General features: G+C 38.9%; 2 protein-coding genes across 2 annotated transcripts; one reads left to right on the forward strand and one right to left on the reverse strand.

Annotated features, from left to right (window-relative positions):
* Positions 1-524: 524 nt before the first annotated feature.
* Positions 525-10,608, forward strand: slc5a8l (solute carrier family 5 member 8, like). The gene is made up of 15 exons (XM_080424082.1): positions 525-931; positions 1,518-1,583; positions 1,846-1,897; positions 5,340-5,407; positions 6,166-6,320; positions 6,651-6,791; positions 7,106-7,235; positions 7,529-7,617; positions 7,909-8,021; positions 8,422-8,489; positions 8,663-8,749; positions 8,983-9,164; positions 9,431-9,540; positions 9,790-9,875; positions 10,469-10,608. The coding sequence occupies exons 1-15, from the start codon at positions 578-580 to the stop codon at positions 10,586-10,588; spliced, it is 1,821 nt and encodes a 606-aa protein (XP_080280208.1). The 5' UTR covers positions 525-577; the 3' UTR covers positions 10,589-10,608.
* A 2,351-nt stretch (positions 10,609-12,959) lies between these two features.
* On the reverse strand, positions 12,960-22,939 carry LOC308082491 (uncharacterized protein). The gene is made up of 34 exons (XM_080424253.1): positions 22,817-22,939; positions 22,655-22,698; positions 22,383-22,547; positions 22,160-22,227; positions 21,968-22,041; positions 21,813-21,871; positions 21,659-21,725; positions 21,346-21,419; positions 21,142-21,250; positions 20,604-20,698; positions 20,344-20,528; positions 20,173-20,240; positions 20,028-20,089; positions 19,825-19,941; positions 19,586-19,690; positions 19,181-19,284; positions 18,967-19,084; positions 18,777-18,847; positions 18,583-18,664; positions 18,060-18,122; positions 17,912-17,974; positions 17,770-17,832; positions 17,557-17,673; positions 17,363-17,473; positions 17,172-17,264; positions 17,006-17,080; positions 16,815-16,892; positions 16,579-16,686; positions 15,176-15,250; positions 14,461-14,541; positions 14,270-14,335; positions 13,703-13,807; positions 13,534-13,578; positions 12,960-13,378 (listed from the first exon to the last, which is right to left on the reverse strand). Exons 1-34 carry the CDS (start codon positions 22,845-22,847, stop codon positions 13,238-13,240), a joined length of 2,982 nt encoding a protein of 993 aa, XP_080280379.1. The 5' UTR covers positions 22,848-22,939; the 3' UTR covers positions 12,960-13,237.
* Positions 22,940-23,176: the final 237 nt, after the last annotated feature.

Here is a 23,176-nt window from a genome sequence, read left to right on the forward strand (position 1 = left end):
AGTGCGTACCAGGCTCCTGTTCACTGTCAGAGGAGCGGTTGAGGGTTTTCATTGTTCTCACTTCTCAGGTAACCAGAGAGAACCAAAAGCTCTGTGCAGGAAACAGGAATTGTAATTTCTCTGTTGGACTAATGGAATCAGGCTCAACAATGTATATGGGATATTCTTGTAAGTATTATAAATAATAATTATAAACAATGTGTTATCTGAATGTACATTGTGTATTTCAAATCTCTGTTTATTTGATTTGATATAGTTTTATATATATATAGTGTGTGTGTGTGTGTGTGTGTGTGTGTGTGTGTGTGTGTGTGTGTGTGTGTGTGTGTGTGTGTGTGTGTGTGTGTGTGTGTGTGTGTTAAAGACAGCGTCCTAGCTGTTCAGTGACTGTGAAATTCAGTCCCAACACCGATTGTGAATAGACTTTCAAGTGGTGGATCGAGGGGAAATTAAACATTAGCAGGATTGCCTCAGACAGCAAACCTGTGGAATCGAACAGGTCTTCACCTCATTCAGAAGGAGAGATACAGCAGGTGTGTCAGCACCAGGAGGAACCGTTCAGGTGAACTCATTAACTATGGTTGCGACTGGAGGTCCTGTGCCTTCTTTCTCTGTGTGGGACTATGTGGTTTTTGTCGGAATAGTCGTGGTGGCTGCCATGATCGGCCTGATCGCAGCTATTCGTGGCCGCAAGGAGTCCACCAGTGAAGAGTTCTTATTGGGTGGACGTCAGATGACAGCCGTGCCAGTCGCCATGTCACTCACTGCCAGCTTTATGTCTGGCATCACCGTGATAGGCACGCCGGCCGAGGCCTACCGGTTTGGATCTGCCTTCTGGATCTTTGGCATTTCCTATGCCATCATGTCCGTCATTACTGCTGAGATATTTGTCCCCCTTTTCTACAGACTGGGGATCACCAGCACCTATGAGGTAAGGAGACATAATAATATACTGCAACTTACTGTATGCACAGTGAATGTATAACAGAGATTATCAATTGAAAAAAAGTGATTTGCAGGAGAGTAAAGGTTTCCTTCACAGGTGGGAGATTAGAACTATGAGCATTGCTTTTACTTTATTGAGATAGTAGAGAGGCAGGAATCTGAGGGCGAGGGGCAGGAATCTAAAGGCGGGGGGTGTGGGCATGACACATGTATCACAGATCTCCAGCCAGAATCGAACCAGGGATGCAACCAGTAGTTGGACGTTTTCATGTGAGTAATGATTGATCTTGAGAAAATTTGGGTTGAAACTGACGAGGGCCTCAAGGCCATGAAGAGTTATTCAGTGTCCAAATGCCATAAAACATGTTGTCAAAACAAAACTGGCCACACACCTCAAGAAAATAGTCTGTTGCTTTGGAATTTCAAACATGGTTATGAGTCATGGTTTTAGGTTAAGACTGTGTGCTAATTCAAAAAGTAAAAAAAAAAACGTTATATGGGAAATGTAGATGAAAAAGTGCCTTTTAATCAAATCAAATCATCTGTTTAAATGTGGCCGCCTTCCTTTCCAGTACCTGGAAATGCGCTTCAACAGGACAATCCGGATGATTGGGACAACCATGTACATCATACAAACGGTAACTAAAGTGTTCCCCCATGGAGAAGACAGCTGTCAAATGCCTTCTGTGTTTGGAATGGAAACAGAGGGACAAAACCCACAGCTTATAATGGCACATTTGCAATATTTAACGACATCTGTCTTTTTCCTTGTTCCTTGTTGTTGTTTCCTTAATGCACATTTTAATCCAGAAACCCAGAATCCCCACAGCTCATTAATGTGCATGGCATGTTTGTTTACATCCAATCAACTAATGGCTGGCTCTCTCCATACCGGGTCAGATCCTTTACACTGGCATGGTCATCTATGCCCCAGCTCTTGCACTCAACCAAAGTAAGTCTTGAACAGCATTTTGCTTGTACACGTATACAGTATATTAGATATTTTGCAAGCTATGACGGCAAGTAGTATTTTCTATGCTGTTTTTGTCCATTATGTGTTATTCTCATTTGAAATGCCCATTACTGTTCTCCATTGCACTTGCAAACTACTGAGGAGTTTGTCGACCCCAAAGAAAGTGTTAAAGCGGCACTATGTACCTTTTTTTTAATGAATAAAATGTAATTTGGTCCAATCTTTATGGTAGAGTATGTTAATACAATATAACTTATACAATTGGGGTGGTTGTATTTTATCTCCCGGCTCTTCTATTGAGACTTTTAGATCGTGTCAAAGGTCAAGTCTCACCTAGACACAGGATCTGACACGTATTTTGACCTGATGGTCAAGATTCAATGTATCCCTTGAGCAAGCAGGCAAGCTCTATTAGCTCAATGGTAAAACAAAATCAGCACTTGCGCAGGAAACCAGGTTCAAATCAGGGGTATAAGAGGAAAGTTACATTTTGTGCAGCTTTAAAGGGATATCTCACTTTTTTTTTAAATGGTCATTTTGTCATCTACTCAGGCTTTTGTCAGCCGCCTCCCAGACAATTTTTAAGTTGCTTGATTCAGAATTTAGATATTTCATATTTGATATTCATTTTATCAGACACGCCCCCTTCCTATACACACCCATTGTAACTTCAAACTCCATTTTAAAGAGGTGGTGCCATGTTTTTGCACTTTTTCTGTTTTCCATGTGTCTATGAGGTTGATAGAACTTCATTAAGCCCCCCGGTGGTGTTTTTATGGTGTTTTATGTCTTCTCTGACTATTTGGAGTTTCTTCCTGGAGGCTGAAACCTTGAGGGTCAAGGGGGGGGGGGGGGGGGGGGGAGTAGCTGCCAGGGCTCTGGCACTAAGTGGAGCAGAGGGCACAAGCAGCCGGGGAAGGTGCCGACCGGACCACCAACACCGCTCGCCAATACCTCTGGACGACGTAGGTGCGGCACGCCGGCCGGCCCGAAGACTTTGGCAGCGCTGATAGGACGCCAACCCCAAGTTGACATCCGTGGCATACGAATCCTCGGAGTGACGCTGGGCGAAATCCCCTCTGGCATAGGAACCGCAGGTTGGGCACCCGGGTCACTCAGACGGGCCCAAAGGCCAGAACGTCACGCGGGAGTAGGGAGTAGGACCTCCGGGGAGGAAGCAGGCACTGGGCAGCGACGAGTCCACAACGTCAGAACGCGCAGCTCAACCGGGGATTACTCTCCAACTGGAACCCGCCTCCAGCGACGAACCAGAAAGCCATTATGGAAACAAACGACCCGGTCGGCAGGCGACGTCTCGTCGTCGCTGGACCCCGGGAGAACTCAGACCCCACTCGTAGGAGATGCGACGCCGGAACAGCGGCAGAACCGCGACATCAGCTGGGCAGCAGGGCACCCGGAAAACGGCCCACCAGGCAGGGCCCCCTGGCGTCGACACTTGTCGACACCCATCAGACGGCCACAGTGACATCTCGTGTAGCTGGCCACGGAGAAGGCGACACATCCAGGAGCAGGAACGGAGAACTCGAGGCCACAAGGTGGGGAAAGGAAACTGTCTCGAACAGAGGCTCTCTCTGGCTGGGAGTTCCGCCGGGTCCAGAATGGCTGGTTCATTCTGTCAGGGACCCGGATGTTTTGCGACCCATATGCAGAACTCAACATTAAAGTAGACTCAGGAAACCAAGGTGGACAGTTTAACAACATCTTTACTGAAATAATAATAATGTAAACATAGGTACACCTCACAGGGCGAATACATTACAAGGTGAACCACGGGGACCTGGAAACTAGGAACCTGAACACTACATAATGAACCAGCACAGAGCAAAGTCACAGACAGTCTTAAATAGTCTCTGAGGATCGTTAGCCAACTAGGCACAGCTGCCACCCGCAGCTGAGTCCACTCTAGGCAATCAGAGACCAAGAGGAGCAGGGAGGGGCTGGGGCCAGACCCAGGACGTGACAACTATAATGACTTTTGCAACAAAAAAAAACGTGAATCACCGTAGTTACCAACTTCAGTCATCGGGCATTCAATTACTAGACTAAGCAGAATTTATCTTGAATGATAAGATAAGAGGACAGAATGAACTGTTTATTGACAAATGCTAAACTGACTGTCTGTGACTGTATGTGTATGAGTATTAGTCTAGATAACAACATGGAAACAATCATATAAATGAATAGAATGTATTTACTGTAGCCCAGTTAATAGTTGTGTGTAAACTACAAGTTAGCAACAATCTGCAATTGTCAATCACTCACTTGAGTCAAGTTTCAATATCTAACTAATATTTCATGTAAAGACAAACGTAATGTGCAGTACATGCCCTTGAGTGTGTTATTGCTTGAAGTTGTTCTACAAACTAAGTCTATGATTTACTTAAATTCTTTTGGCCATAGAATGTATCATCTCCAACTAGGTGGTGAGACATCAGATTAGTACTATAATTCAGTACAGTATCAGAAGAGCAAGAATGAAAAAGCATAGAGCGGCATATTTCAGTGTAATTTGATTGTGCATACCATTTTACCCCTCTTGTTCTGCACACTGTCTTCACTTACAAAAATGTATTAATAGGGATACAACGTTTCGGTCACTAGGACCTTCATCAGCCTGATGAAGGTCCAAACGTTGTATCCCTATTACAGTAATACATTCTTGTAAGTGAAGACAGTGTGCGGTTTTGCTCTTCAAGTTCATTATTCCGACCCATGCACGTCTCCGTAGGTGTGCAAAAGGACTTTTTCTTCTACCCCTCATATTCTACGACCACTACCAAGCTCCCACATCCCCTCTACTCTTAAAACCAATGTCAATTCCTATACCTCTTACATTTCCATTTACGTTTTAAAATAAATATGAAGAATTTCATTGGGCAAACTGAGGTCATTATTAATTAGTGGAAGGAGTCAGAATAAGCATTACTCCCTACAGTAAGTGCCAAGGGAGGCCTCTGCCTGTGAGAACAGATAAGAGGACCATCACTCCCTAAGATCAAAGGCATGGCTCCAGTTAAGTCATTTATGGTTTGTTTCTATGTAGTAGCAAGGTCGTTTTACTCTTTTTTTACTGCTGTATTTTGAGAGAGAATCTGCTGAGATATCTTGTGTAGCCTAGTTACTAAAACTTTCTTTCTTTCTTTCTTTCGTTCCTATTTACCCAGTACACTATAGGCACAGCATTATGAGTGTGCTCCTGTTTAAACTATATTGAACTGAATTGAATAGTAATTCATATAAAAGTATTAAATATAAAAACACAAAGTACGCATTGAATGTGGTTTTAAAGGAGTATCTAATTTGTAAAGTGTGTCTCATTTGAACCCATCAATGTCATCAGCTGTTTTGACTCAAGCTGTTTCAATTTGACATTATATACTGTTTTTATTTATGTATTCAGTCACAGGGCTTGACCTGTGGGGAGTGTTGGTGGCTACAGGAGTGGTCTGCATCATCTACTGCACTTTGGTTGGTAGTATTTGATTGATTGATTGAATATTTTATTGATATCTTTAAAATAAATCTAATTAAAAACACCAAATGGATGAGACACAAAAAAGCCAAAGGCTTGTTTCCATTGTGGTCCATTTAACATTCAACGCAAACAACTGGACAAACTGCAAAAACTGCCAACAAAATAAAATAACAACTATACAAAATATAAAATCTAAATATACAGTTCATTCTATTCATGATAAGTATAAATTGCATATTGTAAGTATATGAAGTATGCACTACATCAATCAAAAGTAATAGTGTATATAAACAGTATATTGAGCATACGTTTAATTTAATTGTTTTGAACAAATACTTCTTACTATTAAATTACTACATTATTTATGTATTGGGGTGGCCATAGCTGAATAGGTAGAGAGCAGAGGGTCCCAGGTTTGAGCCCCGGCAATGTGCAGAGGTGTCCCTGACACTTGAACTGCCCCCCCCCCCCACTTGCTTATTTGAGAAGCACTAAGCAGGGTGAAGCTGAAAACAGAATTTCCCCTGTGGGATGAAATATGTATAATTATTATCATTTATTACAAATTATATGATTGATAATCTATCAGTCCCAATGTTGCTCTCGGCACATAAAGAATGTAGACCTACGTACATTATATGTTGACTTTATCATTTGTATTGGAGCAAACACGATTTCAGTCTATATGGTTGATAGTCATTGAAGACATCTATTTAACTAGTGAATGATTGAGACTGTGATTCTGTTACAGGGCGGTTTGAAAGCAGTGATCTGGACTGATGTGCTGCAGATGATAATTATGCTAATAGGGTTTGTTGCTGTCATAGCGAGGGGAGCTGTGCTGCAGGGAGGCCTGGGAAAGATCTGGAAGGATGCTGGTGATGGAGGCCGACTCAATGCATTCGAGTAAAGTACACACAGCTACACTGGTCAAACAGCATTTTTTTCTCAGTGTTTGTTTTTACTTGCTTGTTGAGTTTTTTTTTCCTGTCATAGTTGGCAAGCGTCTGCGTCACCAATCAGGTACCTAAGAAAGGAAAATTAAACAGTGGAAAGTAATTGAAAATAGTGAATCTGGTTTCCAAATTAGCAAAAATGATCACAGCAAAGGAGGAGGAACATATTGTACTAATATGAATAATATTTAACTTATTGATACTTCTAAATGCCCAGAGCAGTGTAGATGGCATCATACAGTCCATTCTGTACCATTTCTAAGTTCTTCTTTCACTCCAGCTTTGATCCAGACCCCCTGAAGCGTCACACTTTCTGGACCATTGTGGTGGGTGGCAGCATAATGTGGTTATCCATCTACTCCATCAACCAGTCCCAGGTGCAGCGTTATATCTCCTGCAAAACCATGACACATGCCAAGATGTAAGTGTTTCAGACCGTCATGGATTCATTCTCATTTAGTCAATTGCTGGGTTGTGTGCATGTGCGATCTAAAGTGTGTGCAACATTTAAAGGTTTGTATTAAAGGGATATTCCACCGCGCCCCACGCCGAAATCAGGCTGATCCGGTGCGTCTCAGGTGCGGACACATATAACTGAATAAAGAAGGCGCTGGAGCAACTCGGATGATTGGAGCCTTTTTACTTTAATAGCAGGGTGCAAAGCACAGAAAAAAAATGACAACATTTCGATTACATCTTCGTCAGGTCATTAAAGGTTTGTCTTTTATCTCTCAGGTCGCTGTATGTGAACTTGGTTGGACTGTGGGTGACTGTGAGCCTGGCTGTGTTTTCTGGCCTCACCATGTACTCTATTTACAAGACCTGTGATCCGTTCACTAACGGTGATGTAAGCACCCCTGACCAGGTAAGTGTGACATTGAAGTGTGACTATTTTAATGTGGTTGGTGTAACAGCAATAGAATTGAAGGCAGATTTTGTTTAAGTTATTTTTTCCTGGGAAAGGGGAACTCAGGGATGTATGAGCATATTGTCAAAAGGAAGCATACTGACTTTCAAGTTTTTAATGTTAATGTTTTGTAATTGTCTTGTTTATTGTTATGTTATGTGTGAAACCCAGGAAGATTAGCTGATGCTATGCACCATGGCTAATGGGAATCCTAATAAACTCAATAAACAGCAGCATTTGTTTTAAACCAGCTCCTTCCTTACTTTGTGATGGATACCCTGGCCATCTATCCTGGAGTGCCAGGCTTATTTGTGGCTGCTGCATACAGTGGGACCTTAAGGTAAGGCCTGACACATGAACACAGCTTATCCTTTCCGGTGCATGTAAGCATAATTGTGGGTGAGAATAAATGTGTTAAGTCATGGGATGCTAGCAGATAAAGGACATATAGGACTGTACTATAGGGAAGGCTTGACCAACATGGTTACATTCCTTCCTACCTGGTGGCTCACCCTCCCACTGAAAAATACAAAGCAACTTGTCCTAAATTACAAAATGTAACACAATAATCACAGTAATGGTTTTGAATTCTTACTGGACGCTATTCTCACTAAGAGTGTGTTTGGTACAGTACTGTGTCCTCCAGCATTAACGCCCTTGTGGCTGTCACCGTGGAGGACTACATACGGCCCTTCTGGAAAGGCTTGACACAGAAACAGCTGTCCTGGATCAACATGGGCCTGAGTGAGTTGTGCGATAGTGCTGCGATTCATAATTGATCATTTAATAGTAATATGCTACAGAATACTAGGCAATGGCGACCACACACACACACACACACACGCACGCTCGCGCGCACGCACGCACGCACGCATGCCCGCACACATGCACATGCACGCACACACGCACACACGCACACTAACTGACAAAAGGGTTTACTTTTTAAACATTTCAAAAATGTATATGCTAGATTTCAGTGGGAAAAAATGGTGCCATTTGATTAGAACTTAATAATGATGTACTGATGTGTGTGGTGTGTGCGCAAGGGATCAATTGTTCCTGTAAATTCACTTGTGTTATGTAGTCTTTGGGGCTGTCTTTTAATAAGATTATGATCATGCTATAAATTTCCAACTATTTCCAGGTGTTTTCTTTGGTTTTGTGTGCATTGGGATGGCAGGAGTGGCTTCTCTAATGGGGAGTATTCTGCAGGTAAACTTATATACATCATTATAAAGCATGCATTAGCATCACTGTTATATTGCACTGCACTATTTATGGACAATGAGGAATTCAACTTCAACCATACATTCTTTTTACAGCACCCCCTGTTGCTGGTTATTAAGGATTACATTCAATTCCCTCTGACAGTTTTCTTCTTTTAGGCAGCTCTGTCTGTATTTGGAATGATCAGCGGCCCTCTCCTTGGTCTTTATTTATTGGGACTCTTTTTCCGAACAGCAAACCCAACAGTAAGTATTCCCTAACACTAGCAGAACGCACACGCACACACACACACACACACACACACACACACACACACACACACACACACACACACACACACACACACACACACACACACACACACACACACACACTTATGGGACTGATGAAACATTCGGATCAATTCAAAGATTCTGGTAAAATGATTAAAAGCTTGTATAGTGGTAAGACATTATTGTAATTGTGTTCTCTTGAATAGGGAAGTCTTGCGGGTTTAATCTTTGGCCTGATTATAACTTTGTGGGTGGGTATCGGAGCCCAGATGTACCCACCCTCAGATGAGAAGACTAACCCCCTCCCATTATTCATCAACACCTGCAACAGCACACTGAGCCAGAACTTTACAACCATTGCTCCATCATGGACCAGTGCTCAGCCTGAGTGAGTCTCATTATCGTCACCTCAGTTTACTGTAGAAGAGCAAGTTAAACTGTGTAGGTCTTTGACAGTGGTAATAGCAATGATGAATGAAGACACAAAGACACTTGTATTTCATATGAAGTGGATTTGACTACAACACATGTAAATACATAGTAGAATCTGTGGCATAATTATTAGAATATGCTATAAACATAAAAGTGTATAAATAAATGTCCTTTGGGTCGCACATGCGGGAGCAATGACTGATCCAATGTGCTCCCTCTCAGTTACAGGCCAGCCCTGGCAGACACATGGTATTCTCTGTCCTACCTTTATTTCTGTCCTGTGGGCACTCTGTGCACGCTGATTGTTGGCCTCATAGTGAGCAGCATCACAGGTGAGCTATCCCTCCTCTAAGCCAAGTACCCTATGGAGACAAAACACAGATGATTTGGTCTACATGTTCAATATGCTGCAACAAAACAATTCCAGTTAGATGTTCATTTGTGCGTGTGTGTGTGTGTGTGTGTGTGTGTGTGTGTGTGTGTGTGTGTGTGTGTGTGTGTGTGTGTGTGTGTGTGTGTGTGTGTGTGTGTGTGTGTGTGTGTGTGTGTGTGTGTGTGTGTGTGTGTGTGTGTGTGTGTAGGTGGCTGTAAGCAGGAGAAGCTGAACTCGAATTTGTTTGTGACCAAGAATGACCTGGTCTGTTTCAAATGGTTCAGCAGTTCACAGGTAAAGAGACTGGTCCATATGGATCAAATCAATGCTAGAAGATTCTAGGAGGTGGAAATTATGTTTCACAATACAATCATTGTTTTGGGGTGGAAATTCTGATATATGGGGTGCCTGATAGCTCAGCCAGTTTTTTGCTCATTTGCGTGTTTTCAAAAGTGCAGAGGTGCGTCACTTTCTGCTATACCTGGATACATAATGCTTCTTGTGAGCACGAGCACTCGGTGTGAATCCAACCTGTCTTGACACATCAAGACGTGAAGAACTGATGTGTAGCCAAATGTTTCTTTTTGTTCAGTTTTGTTTGTTCTGATATGTACTGTATAAGATTTGCAGCATGGTTGATACTTTGGTTTTCTATATTTTGCTCTTTTGTTTCCTTTTTTTTCTTTTGTGAAGATTAATTTGAATGTTAATAAGGTGTGCATAATAGCCTACGCTTCGGCTTCAGCCCATACTTTTTCCGCCAATAGTTATCTTGTTGAATGTTCAGCTGTTATATCATGGCCGAAAGAAACTAACTAACTAACTATATCTTAAGTAAAACAAATTGCCCATAAAATGCCTTACCTTATGTTCTGTATCCTTTACAGGCATCTGAGTTCACAGAAAAGGCTGAGTCAGATGAGAAGATGGGAATTGACAACACTGAATTCACAGATGATCAGTTTGCCAAAAGTGATAAAGATGTGGAGAAAGTTACTCGATTTTGATAGCACAAAGTCAATACACCATGGCAGCCATGTTCATCTTCATACTCACATAATAATTTACTCCTTACTTCAATGGAGATAAGACAGTTTTCTTAAGCTACAGTATTCTTAATCATGCTAGTACATTTTAATGGAAAATTGTACTGTACTGTAAATGATTACTTTTAACACTTCAATGTAACTATTTATGTTGAAATAAATATGTACAGTATATGTTTTTTAAGTAATGCTGCCAATATGCAAAATCTGTGTTCAAAAATATTATATTTCATTTTGTGTTGGTGGGGCAACAGGTTATGAATTCTTTGACACTTTCTCTGTTCCTGCACAATTTACTTAATGACAGTACGTACGTGCGCCAGGAAGCCAAATCTTTATACTGTTCAAAAAGGGTCTTTCAAAGTCTTTCAAGACTTTATCTGACAGATATGAAGTTTGTAAGATACAGTACATTGTAACTACCATGGTCATTTTTTACCACATAGATCCTTATCTATTTGCCAAAGAAACCTAATGAGATGTACCTGTGAAAATGCTTTGCTGTTGACCTATGGTACTGCTTTTTATTGTACAAGATTGAATAATAATAAGGAAGACATAATTCTGTTTAAAATGTTAGAGGGAAGGAACAAGTAAGGGTACATTTTGCTCTTTAACCAAAGATAATTTGCTCTTTTTCTTGCTACTTACTTAAGCCTTACACCCCTACTGGGGTATAGGCCGTCGAAAAGGGACCTTCAGAGTTCTCGGTCACTGGCGTTCTTTTCTATCTGTGACCAGGTGCATCCCACAGGGGCCTTAATGCCCCAGCTGACTGTACCACTTTCTCCTGTTTCTTTCTTGTCAATATGTAGACACCAGTGTCTCTTTCTTGTCATGTAGACAGTAGACACCAGTGCCTTTTGTTGAGATTCTGAATTCTTAACTCCCCTGAGTCCCCATCTTTAAACCAATCCAGTAACTTTGATTGGTGCAGGGTTGAGCATGGATCTGATTGTAAATACCATGTTTTATTTATTTCACTGCAGATAGTCTACATTTAAAATCATCCTTAACCCAACCTTAAATTCAATTAATTATTTCAATGGACTAAAATCTTGTTTTATTTAATGGCCTTCCTGCCCTGGCATTTGGCCTTTGTGCCCACAAAAAATGTACACCACCAATGGCAAGTGGCCTTGCCCCTAAAATGACGAAATTCCAGGCTTGGTGGTAACTCAATGGCGTGTCAAAAATGATCTGACTCTCTCTGCCATAGTAATTTCAAATATGACTGAAGGCACAATTCCGTTTACCACCAGTAGGCTACTATCCATGAAGTTATCACTCTCACTAGAGACACAGCCTCAACACCCAGAGTCATACATACCAGTCACTCTACGGTTTGGACTGCTTTAACAGATGAGTTATCTTCAATGACCACAGCAGTAAATACTACTGTGACTGATATTAGGACTACACCCCAATCTACACTCATTTCTCCAACTGTCTATACAACCTCTGAGAAAATGTACACAGCCACACAAGGTAGGCTTATAAGTTCCTTATTATAGTGGTTAATGCGTAAAAAAAAATTCACTGGTTTTAAATTTCCCCAAATGAATGTTTTCCCCTTTTCCTTCGTTAGGTCAGGTTCTTCAGTTCAGAAACAAATATCACAATTCTCTTCAGCATTATACTTGTGTTTGCACTGGGATTATCAATGTATATATTCCATAGATGTAATCAGATATGTCATATGTCAGTACTTACATTAATCTCTTTACAACACTGAGGAAACTAAGGATTTAAATATTCTGCTCATCATTCAAACAATTAAAACTTAGTAATTACTAGCTAAGGAGCACTTAAATTTCCAGCAGATCTTTTTGCAGCAGATGACACTCTTGTCATTTCTGGAGGACTGTATGACGGCCATGGAGTCTATGACAATCAACCAACCACCACCATAGAACAATCTCAATTCCGAGTTCCTCAGTGAAGAAGAATCCTAGGTGTTGAAATGACATGTTTTCACTGAATGGATGTATTAAAAGCTTCACTGGCATCGACTATTAGCTAGCTAACCAATCAAGTGTCTTCTCTATTCAGCAATGTCATGGAAAGATGGAACCATGTCATTTCACCTTTTAACTTTACAGGTTAATAATGGTTGAGAATAAAGTGAGATTGCGTACAATATTGTGTCCAATATTTTAATATAGGACAAATAAATCACATTGAATTCAAATGTAAATACAATTACATAAATTAAATTAAAGAGATACAAATATAACAATTGTTTCATACAAAGTGAAACCATAAACAATATCAAACTGTAAAGAAAAAGGAATACAACAACCATATGCAGCAACAGCACTGAGCACACATTTGAAATGAATTAATACAAGGTAAATTGGTAGCAACTAGGCAACAGTAAATTAATTATAAAAAACTCCATAACACATTTACCATATTTCCACATTTCCATAACACGTTCACCTTAGTCTAAACTAAGGTGAACCTAAAATCACCACACACCATATACAGTATGAACTACTGTATGAAATACACTATATAATTAACTGATTTTCTAGGGAACACTAGTGAACTTCTGAGAGATCTACTAACTCAGTTGAAAAGTCACATCTTAAAAGATGACACGAACACCTATGAAAAGATTTTTTCTGTGATCTTCTTCTTCTTCTTTCTGTCAGCTGTCCCAGTGACAGCAGTCCAGCCAGCATCTCTCATCCTTTTCATTGCAGCCAGCTTCATGGAGTTGCCTGGTGACTTATGAATGGCAGGGCTCTGAATCAAAAAACACAAACACAAACACATACCCTTTTTGATTGGAAATAGGAATGAGTAGCTGTGAGTCACAACACATGCCAGTGACTTTCTTCTTTACAATTATGGGTATAACAATTGATTTAAAAAAAATTACATCAACAAAATCACACTACCTTCTTGGACTGTGGAGCAAATAACCTTGGCTCAGGTGCAAAAGCCTATCATGGAGAGGAACAGGCAATCTTAAAAACACACCAATAAAAGATTGCACAGAAATTCATCTGAATGCATAATAAACCAAACAAAATACATCTGCTGTCATAGAAGTATTACTATCTTTACCAGGGTATCGTGTTCAGAGCTGTCAGACTTTGGGTCAAGCTCCAGGATGCTCTTTTTCCAAGGTGTGGATTTCTCAGTTGATGGGGGTGTTCTTATTCTGTAGGACTGCAAAGTAATTCACAGATTGAGACCTCTCAGGAAAACAGGACATCAAATCTCACTTGATCACTCTGGAGGCACTTTGCTGATATTACATATTAGAATTTGTTGACTTGTTTTGTTTAACACTAGAAGTTCAGAAATATTAATATATAAGAAATAATATTATTAAAAAAATTGTATATATATATATATATATATATATATATATATATATATATATATATATATATATATATATATATATATACACACACACACACACACACATATTTTTGTGTGTGTTCCGTGCCTCTAGGAAGCGATTCAGACTACAGTACCGGTCAGTTTCTCATACATCCACTTGCTCCATTTCCAATGAAACAGAAACATCCTAAAAACTATGATCACATGCTGTTTAACTCCACACAATGAGTAAACATTTTCTGTCATCAGAGAATTGTCTCTTTATATATTGTCAGATTCTACCTTGATTTTTGGTGTCGTACCACTCTTACTAGTGGTGCTCCAAGATGGTGTTTTGATATCTGCATTCTGAAGTTCATTTGACATAAAAGGTAGACAATGTTAAATTGAGCTACAGTATTATCAATCATGTTATGCAGCTTCAGATGGTGGACTGAATGGCAAGATATCACACAAATTGTAAAAGGTTTTACCATGTTTTTTGGTGTATATAAAGGATGGAGATCCTTTGTGGTGTCCTGAGAAGGGGTCTTGCTGGCTTCACTGTCACTTTCCTTAGACACAGAAGATTTACAAAGCGGGTCTATTTACTATCTATCTATCTTATATTATTATGATTATGATTATTATTATTTATCTCATTTGACAATACAGAATGATACAGGTTATGGCCAGAGTGCAACATACAGGGGGTCTAAAAAGAATTGCTAATTATTTAGACTACTCAACATTGAAAAGCCTATTTTATCAGATAACGCCTTTTCTATTATTTCGGCACACACCGACATCAAAGCAATCTCAAGATCATTGCTTTATTTAAATCAACGATACAGTCACAAACTATCCATGTTATGCACATCAAAAAGAGTAGAGCAACACATAAAGAGCAATTGGAGCTTCCACGTGTTATTCCATTATTATTTTAGCTATTATTGGGCCACACCTGTATTTGCATGTGAAACAAAAGGGAGACATTGCAAGGCACTAAATGGACAAAATCATTTGCAAGATGGATTTCAAAATGGCTAAATGGACCTACTGGTTGCTGTAGGGTATTTATATTTCACACGCTGGATATGGCACTAATAACAGCCCCAAATGATTGTATGCTCTGTGAGTTTATATATTCATTTGGGGAACAGTCAACAAATTATTGAGGTCTATAAAGACGCTCAAACAAATTCTTACCTTGACCTTTGATACATTTCCAAACCAGTTAGTGGCATGCCCAAGTGGGGTTCTGACGATGTTGATCTCAGAATTCTTTAACATAAAGCCATAAATGCCAGTTAAAATACTAGTCAAACAAGTTACCAGTACAGAACTCAACTGTTAAATTGTTGAACCGTTCGAGCATTCACAGCCATTTCCTGCATAAAAATGAAGGAGAAACTAGAAAAAGTGCTCCTCGGAGCACAAGTCTCCGCCAGGTCAGGTAGGTTATTATGGCCTCCTGGTGGCACTATAATAGGCCAATGTGAAAAGGGTGCCATTTATTCCTAGGCTGTGCACGGCAATCGGACACTGCATGCATGATTTGAGGCATTTTGTTCTAAAAATGTGTTTTGCTAAATTTGACCTGCTGGTGGCGCTATAACAGGCCAATGTTAAAAGGGTGGCATTTGCTCCTCAACGTAGTGCAAATATGCATTCAAAGTTTCACCACAATCGGACGCTGCGTTCATGATTTGCGGCATTTTGTTCAAAACGGGCCATTCCTGCAAACATTACATGTCAATGTTAGCCAATCAGGATGGAATATGAAAAATCAAACAGATCCGTCTTGATCACATGACTATAGAGATCATGTGTACCTATTTGCGTGAAATTTGGATCAAATCTGAAGGCTTAATATCAAAAAATGTGTTTTACATAAGTCTGCCTCCTGGTGGCGCTATAAAAGGCAAATGTGAAAAATGCAGGGCAACGGTTTTTCCTTGGCCTCTAGAGAGTGTGCATACAAAGTTTTACACTGATCGGTGCAGTTATAGGTAAAAACACGAATCGGCCTGTTACAGCGCCACCATGAGGCTGATTTGAACATTTTCAAATGGCATTTCTTCCTCGGCCTAATGGGAATGTGCGAGCAAAATTTCACGGAAATTGCATGCTGTGTTCATGATTTGAGGCATTTTGTTCGAAACGGAGTACTCCTGCAAACTTTGAAAGCCAATTTTTGCCAATCAGGATGGAATATGAAAAATCTGAAATGAGCCGTTTCTTTTAATGACTATAGAGATACTGTGTACCGATTTGGGGGATTTTTGGCCAAAATCTGTAGGAGTACTGTCCAAAAATATGTTTTGCACAAATCGGCCTCCTGGTGGCGCTATAAAAGGCCCATGTGAAAAATTTGGAGCAGAGGTTCTGCTCTGGCATCCAGGGAGTGTGTGTGCACAGTTTCGCTGCGATCAAGCCAACGGTGCCAGAGATTAGCTGTCCACAAAATGACAGAATGACACACGGACGGACGGACGGACAGGGGGTAAAACATACTCTCTCGCCATGCCTTTCGGCCTGGCGGAGACAATTACACCATTTTCTAAACCCATCTACTAAAACATCTCTTGAACAAAACAGAGCAAACTTACATTCACCTTTGGATTTGCAGCATTTATTTGCCATTTTCTCTGGGAGGGAGTTTTTCTTGTCTTTAATGAGTCCAACACATGTCTCTTTAGAGAAGGTTCCTGAGGAGTCTGTGAACATCATGCTTTTTTTTAAGCAACTCACATTTTGTAACAATGGTGAGTGGGTAATGCGCAGTAGATATTAGAATAATGTTAGGAGGTTTTTATTAGCTGGGATCATATTATGTGTAGTGTACCTGTTTGGACGATTGTTCACTTATTTTCAGTGATGAAATTTCTTTTTCGAGTTGATTTAACTGATTTCGCAGTTTTTCCTAACATTCATTGGAAAAGAGTGTCACTCAAACTTAATTGTCTTAAATATGAATGAATTAGAACGATTTAACAAATATATTGCACTCATGGGTAGACTAATAACCAAAATTACCTTCTCTGCCATCTCTTTCTTCAGCTGAGTATTCAGACTATCATTTTCGGTCTTAGTATGTGAAAGCTCAAACTCCTGAACAACAACAATAAAGAACAAATCAGTGTTGAAATACACTGTTGGTAATGACTCTTGGTTAATCCATTTTAATTTTTCATCGTCATACCAGTGATGTCCTACTGGCAACACTCTCCATCTCGTTTCTCTTCTTTTCCTCAAGCTCTGCATCCTTCTCTTCAACCATTCGGTCATACTGACTCTAATAACAAAACAAAATTCATACTCATACAGTATTGCTTGATGAATTTAAGCTACACAAGACAAAGATGGCCAATACAGAAATTAACTTGACCGCACCTTGTGTTTTTCCATCAGTGCAACCATATCAGCTATTTTGTTCTGACACTTGAGTTCAGTGTCCTCCTTATTCTTAATGGCTGCTGTGGCTGCAAGTCTGAGGTTTTGCACCTACACAAGGAGAATATGTATGATTTTTCTTTTTCTACACAATAGAAACTATAAAACCCATAAAACTACATTTCAAGAACAACCTCGTTCTTAAGCTCCTCTGCAAAGGATGATTTGGATGAGAGATCTTCAACCAATTTTAGTTGTTCTTCCTCATTCAGGCTTTTAAGATTAAGGGTCTCTTCTTTTAGATTGCTGATCTATAATCAAAAGAAAAGCCCACATTTACATTACATTGTGGGAAGAGAGGAAGGTTCAGCGATTTATTGACTAGCATCACGGGGCTCATAACATACCTCATCTTGAAGGTGACTGGATTTCGAAATCTCTTTTGACACTTGCTTCTTAAGCATTTTATTCTGAAAACAAACAAGATAAGCGTTAAATAAATGAACTAGCAGTTAAGTATCTGAATGTATTTTCATATCCACTACAAACCTCTTTGTGGCATTCCTCATATTCATTGGATTTAGCCTCAAATTTGGTCTTGAAGATGGAAAGCTGAAAGTCAAAGTATTTTGATTATTCCTGAAAAACAGTACAATAATAATAGCTACAGTATAAGTATTACTCCAAACGTTCTTACCTTTGACTCAACTGCTTTGATCTGCTTTTCTTTTTTTTTAAATTCCTTTTGCAAATCTTCACACTAGAAATGAGACAAAATTTAAAAGAATCAAGATATCACCAATACTGACAGACCTTCCATGGAATTTTGTGTTTCTTAAGATAGTAATAATCATATTGTCACTGTCATGTGGGAAACTCCTATATCCAAAACTGTTACTTTTCAGGAAATGAAAAAATTAAATAACCTGTGTTAAAATGGATTCCAAATGTAGTTATTATTTATATTCCAATATTTGTAAAACCCACAGACACACTTAACCGCTTCCAATGTGTTTCGGACAGCGAAAATAGCCGATCTACAAGCTTGACACGTTGTGAGCTTGTAGATCAACTATTTTTGCTACTTTTGCATGACACTGTTGTACGACGAAGTAGGGCATTCATTTATGGATGAACATCAAAAGTTGAAATATGGAGATACAAGGTTTCTGCCCGGCAGCACCGATACATTTGTTTAAGGACAGCTGACAATCACTTACATTTTCTGTAGTGTTCCTTTGCAAGTTCTCAGTTTCTTGACACTGTTCCTCAATTCTGGTGTTCAGTGAGATGACATCCTCTCTATTGAATGAAACAACTTAAAATTACAACAGTATTCAATGTCTCTAAGCATAACTGGACACAATACATAATGCCAGGTAATTAAATGTATGGGTCAAGCGTACAAACTAACCGTAAACAGTGGTTCTCCTCTTCCAGTCTTTTCATTTCCTTGGTGAGGTTCATACCCTTTTCCTTGCTCGTCTGATCGGTTAAATAAGTTTATATTTTGTCATTACATTTGCATTTTGTCAAAGAAAATCTTTAATTAAGAACAATAGACATTTACGATATACACAGGCATATTGAACTTGTTTACACACTTTCAGCTTATCCTCAAGAGTCTTTACTTCAGATGATCCACTCTCAACCTGCTCCTGAATGGTATCCCTCTCAAGTTGCAGTTCATTAAATCCTGATAATAGTTCTTTATACTTTGCCCTGGACAAGACATTACCGAAATATTCAATGAACATATCATAATGAAATGTATCATCCAATGTGAGACTGTATATGTACAATATATACTGTACTCACTCATGTAGCATTATGTCGCTCTTCAGTTGTTTCATCTCAAGCATGGTGGCTTCATTTCTCTTCAGTTCAACAGATAACCTGCCATCCATTTCCTGTAGTTTTATCTGCAAGTAGGAAACATACCAAGAACATTAGGTGGTAATGCCTCTAGTTAATGTTAAAGTGTGGAACAGCCATCTTTAATTGGCAGCAATCATAGAAATAACTTCTGTGAAATAAATCCAGCACTATGCATGGATTATTCACTTAAATTCTGCATTTTAAAACCAGACTCAGACGCTATGATTCACATAGTTGAATAAGCAAGTTGTTTATCCCCAATTGTTCGCGCCTGTGTTGCTGGCGCACGGTACAGTATCTAATGAAAGTATGGAGAGAATTTTGTTAAATGTGGTCAAACCAAACCTCAGTCATGTTAGTCTTCTGCTTTAAATCACTGTGCGTGTTTTCCACCTCCTCACAAGCCTTCTCCAGCTGAATTTTCTCAGCAGACAACATTACAACTTTATTCTGTGTGGCAAGAAAAATACATCAATTACTAGTATTGAATTACAACACTAACTGAAATTAAATAACAGACATTTCAAAACAACTTCAGACAATTATTATTATTAATTCTGAGATGAGGTGTGCATTTGCATTACCTGGATAAGCTTGGCTTCTTCATTTTTCCTTGAAAGCTCAGCTTTGAGTTCTTCTAGTCTGATCTCAATAACTTCAATCTTCTCCATCAGAGATGCAATGGATTTTGTTTTTAAGATCTAAAAACAATTTAATTTAGTCTTCAGCCAACTAACACATATTATGTGAAATGCTGTAGGAGCTAAGCACACTAGCAAATCTTTACCAGTTCATCCTCAACGATTTTGATCTGCCCATTTTTCTGTTCACATTGCGCCAGGATTTTTCCTAATGGATAAAATATTTTCTCTTAATTTCACAGGTAGAGAACATCAATGGAAAATCAACACATTTCACTAAATGCTGCTTACCCAGAGCTACAGTTTTGTTTTCTAGCTCCTTGCTGATTGTTGCGAGTTGAACCTCAAGCTCCATGGCCCTTGAAATAACAGCAAAAATATACGGTATGTAATTAACAGTGTTAATCCTTGTTTACACAAGCGTAACGTATATTGACAACTGTCTGTGCAGTACAATCATACCTTTCTTTTTCAAGTGTTAGTGAGTTCTGCAACTCCTGGGCAGTGGCTTGAATCTCAATCAGCTTATCTTCTAGTTCATCTTTGACTTTGTTGAGTTCCATCAAGCTAGAGTCTTTTCTGAAAATAATATCAGCAGATTCCTCTTTGTTCTGTTCCAGCGCCCTGGCGATAGCAATCTGATTTTCCTTTTGAGAAAGAACAACGTTAGTGCGCCATACAACTTATTTGTAATTCAGTGCTTAAGACATAACATGACTTACCTCTGTTTCTTTAACACGCTGTTCTGCATGTTTTAGTTTTAGAAGAAGCGAGTCATGTTCCTTTTTTGAGCATTGCAGAAGTTCATAGTGTTGGTCTGTAAGGTGGTTAGTAAATAATAATTAATATGATCCATCATATCTTTCTATAGTGTTTTAGTAGTTTGGGTCATGCTGGGAAGATGTTTTAATTCTTACAAGTTAGTAGAGCATAAAGTAGAGAATAACTGAAATACAGTATAGTACTATAGCACTCTCTATTGGCCACCATTTATTTCATGATACTATTGCATTTTTATTTAACCACTTGAACCCTAGCAACTCTATTTTGGTTATGTCATGACTCATGATAGGTGAACATTTGGCAAAAATAGTCTAACATTCTGCAAAAAGAGCCGATCTACAAGCTCACAAAGCGTTGAAATTGGATGTGTTGTGAGCTTTTACATCGGCTATTTTCAGTTAAGAGTATAAAAAAGTCAGTAGTATATAGGGTTAAAGTGGTTAATAGCAGCTCATTATCTTGAAATATCAATCTTACTTGCTGACTCTTGCAGTTGTTTGCAACTCTCCTTGGTGTCATGAAGTTTAACAGAGACTTGTTGGAGTTCAGTCTCCTTATCCTTCAACTTAATTTGAAGTACTGCAGCCTGTGAAGGAGTGTATCCCCATTATTTAACTAGTCTTATTATCCGATGGTCATAGGCACTGTTAAAATTATATTTTTTTCCTTCTTTTTACTAACCTCTTCATGTTCCATGTTATATTCTTGCTGAAAATGATCCTTCAGGCCTTCAACTTGCAGTAGAGCCTCTTTAACTGAAAAATACCAAAATAATTAGTAAAATTATAATTTGTCTTCATCAAATTATAGTCAAATTTACAACACATAATTTTCCTTGACATGACACTATCAATACTATTTACATGGACATATTTATACATTTATAATTTCAATTTAATATGCATTTGATTTTCATGGTTGTAAGAAGGAGTCTTCAAGTCTCTGTGGTTTCCAGAGTGAGGGAAAGCCTGCAAAGCATTCACTAAATAAGTACCTTTCTGCATTTGATGTTGATCAGCTTCTGCTTGAACGCGAAGGTCCTCAAATGCAGCAATCATTCTCTATAGGAAAAGTTTTATTATTAGAACCAACTTTGTAATGTATTTGTAGTCACTTACGTCTGGTTTTAATATCCTAGAAATGTTTACCTGAATATTCTCGTCATTTTGAAGAAAGAGATTATGGCTTTCCTCTCTTTCAGATTCAACTAAAATAGCAAGGAAATGTTAAATGTCAATGTGTAATTATTTTAAAAGAAGAATGAAAAATCTGTTTCTTGGCATACTTGACATATTTTACTTACATAAATGTATGCGGTCAACCGAATGTTCAAAGGTATCCTTCAGTATATTACACAAGTTTCGTGTAACATTATTCCTGCATAGAGAAGCCACACCATAAATCAAAATTTAAAGTTGAATGAGCTTGTACTGAGCCAACAGTTAAATATAGATTTTTCTTTTAAACAAAACTAAACAAAAATTTGAAAATATACTTGTTCCTCAAATCCTCGTTTTCGGTGAGCTGTTCCTCCAACTTTATGCTGAGACTTTCACTTCCAAACTGTAAATTTCAGAAAGAGCAACATAGTACAGCAATGCAGTTTGACATGCAACCACGCCAAAGGGGGGTGAACTAAAACTGAAGATTTTTTCCTTAATTATCCATTGATATATTAAAAACAATAATAGGCATGTCATATTATTGAATGCACAGACCTGTAATTCGTGAATAGCTTTTCGCTGGTTTTCAATAGTTCTTTTGTTTTCTTGCAGTCTCCTCTCTTTTTGCATGGTCTCAGCATCAACCTTGACTTTCCAAGACTTTATTTTCTCAACTTCTTCAAATGCCTTGGAATACAGCTGTGCAGGGTTGTCATTATCCTGGGAAATATTACACAAGTAGGATTATGAACAAACAAATAGGGGGATACAGTTGTTGTAATGGCCTAGTTACTTACCATAGTAAGTACTTCTTCCACATTTCTTACCACCTCTTTTTCCATAGCCGGAACAACTCTCATCTTGGGAACATCTTTTAAAGAAAACAGAATAAACCATGATAATTAAAAAATGTGCAGTATTTTATAATGGTAGATGAAATTTTGAAATTAAATGTTGTGTGGTGCAAAATTAAAGATACAGTACTGTACCTGTTCTGGTAGGTTTAGTTGGCAAAGCCATGCTTGAATTGGGAAGAACCAGACTCTGAGAAGAAGCACGCTCTTTGTCAACACATTTACTGTAGCTCTAGTGGGAAAACATAATAGTAGTATTAATAATTTACCGTACCATAGATTAATACTCCTACTCTGGTAACTGATTTGGCTAACCTTGCTGTTACACTCATTTATTTAGAGTACAGTATTATATCATTTATGTATGATGTATTAAACCCTTCAGGAGAACATGCCTGCTGCAATGTTTGCATGAACCCTCCACAGTCATTCACAGGTTCCTGAGGTTTAACTGGGTGTCCTCCTGTCCTGGGAGGCACCAACAGAGTGAAGCTG

This window comes from Gymnoscopelus braueri, assembly GCF_963280865.1.
Source record: "Gymnoscopelus braueri genome assembly, chromosome: 3".
Lineage (NCBI taxonomy): Eukaryota > Metazoa > Chordata > Actinopteri > Myctophiformes > Myctophidae > Gymnoscopelus > Gymnoscopelus braueri.